Here is a 6435-nt window from a genome sequence, read left to right as displayed (position 1 = left end):
GCTTTCAATATTTGTTAAAACTTAATGGTATGAAATTGCTTTCGGTGTCGGATGGGGTTGTGAGCGTTGATGAGAATACTGTTGCGGATGAAGATGAGAAACAATCTGCGATGGTTTGTCGATTTTTTACGTGTTTTGGTATTTAGGGGGAGATAGATAGTTGTACATATTTTATTTTCAGAAAAATACAAAAACAGTAAAAAATGCAAAAATCCAAAAACATGATAAAATTGAAAAAGAGCTTGTGTATATAGGGAAAATGATAGTACATCAGCTAGACAATTACAGTATGCTAGAGATTTGGAAAGATAAAATGAGTTAAACAGTCTCACTAATGATGTGTCAATAGGTTTTCGTACATTTAGTAGATTTATTCGGGATATAAACCTAAAATTTCAAACTGGTGAAATTCGTGGGGAACACTACTTGGATATATAGGTAACCCCTGAAATCTCGTTTGAAAGGTCTCGTATTCTGATATACTAGGTGGTTATACTCTATGATGTCTGGGGTATTATTCCGGGACTTCTGCTGAACGGTAGTTCTGACCTAGTCCCTGGCTAATACTTTCACCAAAGTGCTTGAAACATAGCATTATAGCCCTCAGCTGATTAGACAATAAAATTGATAATCAGTTGTTGTAGCTAAAAGATTCTCTAAAGGGAACACATTGCAAAGTCGAAGCTGATATCTCTCTGCTGAACGGAAGTTCTGACCTGAGATCCCTCAGTTCTCGCATACCCTAATTTATGTACAGACATCATTGTAGTATCTTTGCCTGTAAGACTGAATATTGGGATTCTGGATACGGGAGTATATTCAAGAGGTGGGACACATGAATCGATCTATGTTCTTAAAACACTTAAACAGTATCCTGAATAGATTGAAGTTTGTATGAAAATTTAAGATGGATCAGTATATCGACAATCGAGGTGAATTGTTTAAATCTAAATATGTAATATAGCTTAACGGTACTTGTAATTTGTCTGAAAAGCTGATATGATTCCCTGACACGCTCGCCAAAACCAAATTTGTAAATAGTTTGTTTTCTGCAATTTAAGTTTTCTGTTATTTCATTTCTTAGGTTAGATCATCCTAAAATCCAAAAAGATTTTATTTTTGCTTTATTTTAGACAAACCAGAGTGGAAAGTTGATTGTCGGAGTCTAGCAAAATGAAGCAGATGCAGGAGATTCTGAGCTGAAGATCGAGGAGAGCTTACATTGTTGGAAAATATGTGTTTTCAAAAGTTTCAAACAAGTTCATTAAGTTGATACTTGTTATTTTGTTTTGGAAAATTGTTTTACTAAATCAGTTTGTTTCGTCACAAGATCAACCAGGGTCATTAAATTGGACTTGGTAGATTAATTAAGTATTCAGGGTCATTAATTTGAACTTGAAAACTTGAGTGGATTTCTAAAACTGATTGAAGTTGTGTTTATTGTTTGATAAGATAGAATGTAATGTTATCAGTTGAGAAACAGGTTTGGATGATAGTTCCCGACGGAGGCAAATTGCAAAAGCTTGAACCAGATATTTCAAGATTCCAGCATAAAGAGAGGGGGAGTCAGTGAGAGGGGGAGTCTGGATCAAGAGCTAATGGGAAGCTTGTAGATAAAGCTAGAAATCAGTCCGAGAACCTGAGAAGAATGTTTGAGGTGACAGACAGAGTTGGTGAAAAGTCAAAGACTAAAGACTACGGATCAGAAGATGCTAAAAAGACTACGTCAACATCCAAGGGGGAGTCTGTTGATGCACGGAATGTCTGTTGACTGCGTCTACAAGAAAGTCTGAAGTCAAGATTGGTCTAAAAGGGTTCAAAGTGTAAATATTGAGTAATATAGACTTAGGATCGCTTATTAGTCATGTATGTTTTATGAACCGCTTTTGTGTCATTAGGATAAGTTTAGAACCGCTTTTAGGGAATGTGTGTGGATCGCTTATGTGACACTGGTGCTGGATCGCTTATTGATCTGTCACATAAGCGACCCAGGTTGTCTATAAATAGGTTGAACGGTTCATAATGTGCAACAGTGTATGTATGTGCTGAGGTGCCGAAACTCTGCTGAAATTTTATCAGAAAGCAATACAAACACAAGGAATTGAAAGGATTAGCTGTTGTTACTTTACTTACGTTGATTCCGCCTTCGTATGTGAAGATGAATTACTTCGACTGACTTTTCGGGTCATAGAACGGTCCAACAATATCTAATATCTTGAAAGCTCTCTGACATCTTATAAGTATCGATAATACTGATGCATCCTCATGATGCTAATCCTGCGAACCGGCTTATACGAAGACTCGGGACTCAAACCCTCAGACATCAATCTAATCACAAACTAAAGAATCAGAACTTCCTAGGATCACGAACGAACAAATCCAGATACTCTGAATCACCCAATAATTTCAAGTTAGAACCACCCGAATAGTGTTGCACGTTTTCTTGTCTGAATTTCCAAAAATGTTCTAATATTTGAAAATTTGTATTCCCCCTCATTTTTGGCAAATTCTGACCTATCTAAACTCATTATTGAATCCCTCTCAAACTTGGCAAATTGAGTCCTCACTATTCTTTGAATAAACTCAACTATTTGGGACATGTTCCATTTTGCTCCACAAAAGTCTGTTTTCATCAATGCGGATTTTTCTATGTTGGCCCATCACTTTACCAAATGATACATGTTATATACCGGTTCTCATGACCCCCCCCCCCAAATGATACATGTTATATACCGGTTCTCATGACTACCCCACTATCGACATCTTATAAGTATCGATAATACTGATGCATCCTCATGATGCTAATCCTGCGAACCGGCTTATACGAAGACTCGGGACTCAAACCCTCAGACATCAATCTAATCACAAACTAAAGAATCAGAACTTCCTAGGATCACGAACGAACAAATCCAGATACTCTGAATCACCCAATAATTTCAAGTTAGAACCACCCGAATAGTGTTGCACGTTTTCTTGTCTGAATTTCCAAAAATGTTCTAATATTTGAAAATTTGTATTCCCCCTCATTTTTGGCAAATTCTGACCTATCTAAACTCATTATTGAATCCCTCTCAAACTTGGCAAATTGAGTCCTCACTATTCTTTGAATAAACTCAACTATTTGGGATATGTTCCATTTTGCTCCACAAAAGTCTGTTTTCATCAATGCGGATTTTTCTATGTTGGCCCATCACTTTACCAAATGATACATGTTATATACCGGTTCTCATGACCCCCCCCCCAAATGATACATGTTATATACCGGTTCTCATGACTACCCCACTATCGACACTACTATGCAATCTCATCATCTTAATCATTCTATTAAGCCTCCGATAGTGTCCCCGACAACCCGTATTTGAAGTGAAAATCTCAAAAAAAATTCAATCACCAATTTTTTTTCTGGACACTCTTCTCGTTGCCACGATCAAAAGCCTTGTTCGTGAGTATTTGAGACACACTTTGACTCATTCGCACATAAGAGTATTTCAGCGGATCAGACTTGTTCGTGCAGATGATATTGATATGATTTGGAACGGATTAAGCGGTTCGTGCGGATTAGAGCCTTCCATGTGGATGAAGGTTGATTCGTGCGGATGAAAGATTGACTCGTCCAGATAAAGACGATTTTTCAAACGGGCCAGGTTCATTCGTACGGATGAATGACTTCTTCGCCCGAATAAGCACTCTTGCGCACGAAACTTTCTTATCCATTCAAACATGGCTTTTCACATTTTTCGATCTAAAATCCTTATTTCTTCGAATTAGTTGATGATTTTTCCACAGACATGGTCGAAATTCATTTCTAATCAATCCTATGTGCTTCAGTTTAACTTTTTATCCGTGGATTGACCTTCAATTTGATGTGTTTTGTCTAAAAAACTGTCACACCCCCCAAATTACCACCTGCAGGATTATACCGTGCGACGTGTGACGTACCAGGATCTAGCCACTAATCATGTCGAACTAGAGTAAACAATGTAAAACACAAACATCATGTCCAACATGAATAGTATATTCCAAATTAAATATTTCAAACAAAGTATGTGTTTAGCGAAAGCATTTGTAATTGTTTCAAAACAACTAAAACCAAATTGTTTTAAAAAGCATAAGCATAACATAAAATGTTTCATCAAGCAATGCGCCACATGACACTCCTAGCTCCTCAGACTGCAAGTTCCAATCCATTGATGTATATAACGACCTGCAAGCATGCAGAAAAATGTGTCAACATAAAGTTGGCGAGTTCACGGTTTTGTTCAACGTAAATCATGGTAAATGTTTAGCTTTAAAGACTTGTCAAGAATAATAAACGTGGTACCAATATGAATGTTATGTTTGTTGTGCCCTCATCAATGTCTATCATTATTTATCAAAGTGTTTAAGGTCCTTAGTCCACGCCGGCTCCCAGCATGGTGTGAGGTTTGTCAAACCTAATAGCGTTATCAACTAATACCCCGTTGCCTCCCAGGCAACTAGCTCGGTAGTAAGTAGGGACTTTGGTGATAGAGTTTGAGTTTATTAACCAACATCGAAATTAAAACTACAACATTTAAAAAGTATTCCTCCCAGGAATAGTAGTTTGTCCCCCCGGGACGCATGCTTGTGAAAGAGTAGTGAACTCACCTTAGTTTGCTTGGTATGTGTTAACATGCTTCTATGCGTTAAATAAGTGTTAGGTCCGTTACACGCAACCTAAGGTACAATATCATGTAAGTAAGTATACGAGTAGGGTTTGCAGTACCCTATTGTCCAAACAACTGAGTGTTTAAGTGATAAAGTTAGCCAGTTTGACATACAGTAACATTCGGTGATTTCTCTAATTTGTGACATTAGTGTGATTTTGAGAGATATAGACATCGCACAATATTTATAGACAAAATGATAGTGCACGTCCTTTAGGTTTAACTAAAAGTACAGTGCACGTCCTTAACGTTTAAAAGTTGCACTGCAAATCCTTTAACTTTATTTTCGTTGCATTGCAAGTCCTTTATGACAAACGATGTTAATTTTAACCACTAAATCCCCCACGTGCCTCCCACGTGAGGGGTAGATCTGTCATTTCCCTTCATATTCCTCCTTTAAAACCCCAGTTACCAAAAACCTTCAACATTTCACTTAATCCCTTTCCTCTGTAACCCTAACCCCAATACGTATTTCCCCTTCAACAAAAATTGGAACCCTAACTCAGATAAAAAAAACCCTATTTCTCCAATTCAATGTCAGTTGTGTATTGTTCTTGTGGAAGAGAAGCTACAATTATGATATCCAGGACAAATCGCAATCCTGGACGTCGATTTTATGGATGCCCTCAAAAGGTATGTGATTTTTAGTTGTCGATTAACTGCAGGTAGCATGTTCGTTATAATTAATTTTTCTTTTCGCAGGGTTGTCGAGGATTCATTCAGTGGGTAACTGATGGACCGTTAGATACAATGCCAGCATTGTTGAGGGCCTTAAACTTCCTTGAATCTTCTAACGAACAACTGCTAACTTCCAACCGTTTGCTTGAGGAAAAACTGAAAGAAACTAAAGCTGAAAATATGAAATTGAGGATGTATTTGATTGTTATTGTCGTTGTTGTTATTGTGTGGCTAGGTGTTAGGGTAATGGTCATTGCTGTATTAGTGGTTTAATGAATAGGTAGTTGGGTATTGGTCATTGTTGTATTAGTGGTTCAATGAATAGGTAGTTGGGTAATGGTCATTGCTGTATTAGTGGTTCAATGAATAGGTTGTTTGTGTAATGGAATGTAATGGTTTAACGAATTGTAATGGTTTAAAAATCTTTAATGGAATGTAATGGTTTAACGAATTGTAATGGTTCAATACCAAGTTGTTTGTGTAATGGTTCAATGTATTTTTTTTTTGGAGAAAAAGTTTAAGTGTAACAAAAGAAATACCAAACAACTTCAGCAACCAAAATACCAAAAGTTAGCAACAGCAACCAAATACACATTGTTTAAGTGTAACAAAAGAAATACCAAACAACTTCAGCAACCAAAATACCAAAAGTTTAAAAAGTAGCAACAACAACCAAATACACATTGTTTAAGTGTAACAAAAGAAATACCAAACAACTTCAGCAACCAAAATACCAAAAGTTTAAAAAGTAACAACTACAAATTATTTTTTTTGGAGCAACAGCCTTCCTACCCTTCCCACTTGCAGCAACAACCTTCTTTCCAACAGCCTTCCTACCCTTCCCACTTGCAGCAACAGCCTTGTTACATGCATCACCCTTGTTAGCCTTTCCAGTTTTACCCTTCTTCACCCCAGTCCCACTAGTAGATGCACCAACAACTTCAGCTTCATATTTTTGGCCTTTGCAAGTTCTGCTGTTATGACCCCTCTCCCCACACTTAAGACATGTAACTGTCACATTCTTCTTTGACAATTTAGTAAGCTTGGTCCCATCTTCTAACTCAACAGCTGA

General features: G+C 37.2%; 1 protein-coding gene across 1 annotated transcript; it reads left to right on the top strand.

The window, feature by feature from the left end:
- Positions 1-5219: 5219 nt before the first annotated feature.
- On the top strand, positions 5220-5636 carry LOC118485095. The gene is made up of 2 exons (XM_035981335.1): positions 5220-5318; positions 5388-5636. Exons 1-2 carry the CDS (start codon positions 5220-5222, stop codon positions 5634-5636), a joined length of 348 nt encoding a protein of 115 aa, XP_035837228.1.
- The last annotated feature ends 799 nt before the right edge of the window (positions 5637-6435 follow it).

The sequence above is a fragment of the Helianthus annuus genome, chromosome 12, assembly GCF_002127325.2.
Source record: "Helianthus annuus cultivar XRQ/B chromosome 12, HanXRQr2.0-SUNRISE, whole genome shotgun sequence".
In the NCBI taxonomy this organism is placed as follows: domain Eukaryota; kingdom Viridiplantae; phylum Streptophyta; class Magnoliopsida; order Asterales; family Asteraceae; genus Helianthus; species Helianthus annuus.
This window is presented reverse-complemented; position numbering and strand designations above follow the sequence as displayed.

What these genes read in the sequence shown, in the direction of transcription:
- LOC118485095 (XM_035981335.1), top strand. Translation starts at nt 5,220, where the DNA reads ATGTCAGTTGTGTATTGTTCTTGTGGAAGAGAAGCTACAATTATGATA. An exon ending in TTTATGGATGCCCTCAAAAG is followed by an intron (nt 5,319 to 5,387) that starts GTATGTGATTTT and finishes TTCTTTTCGCAG; the next exon opens with GGTTGTCGAGGATTCATTCA.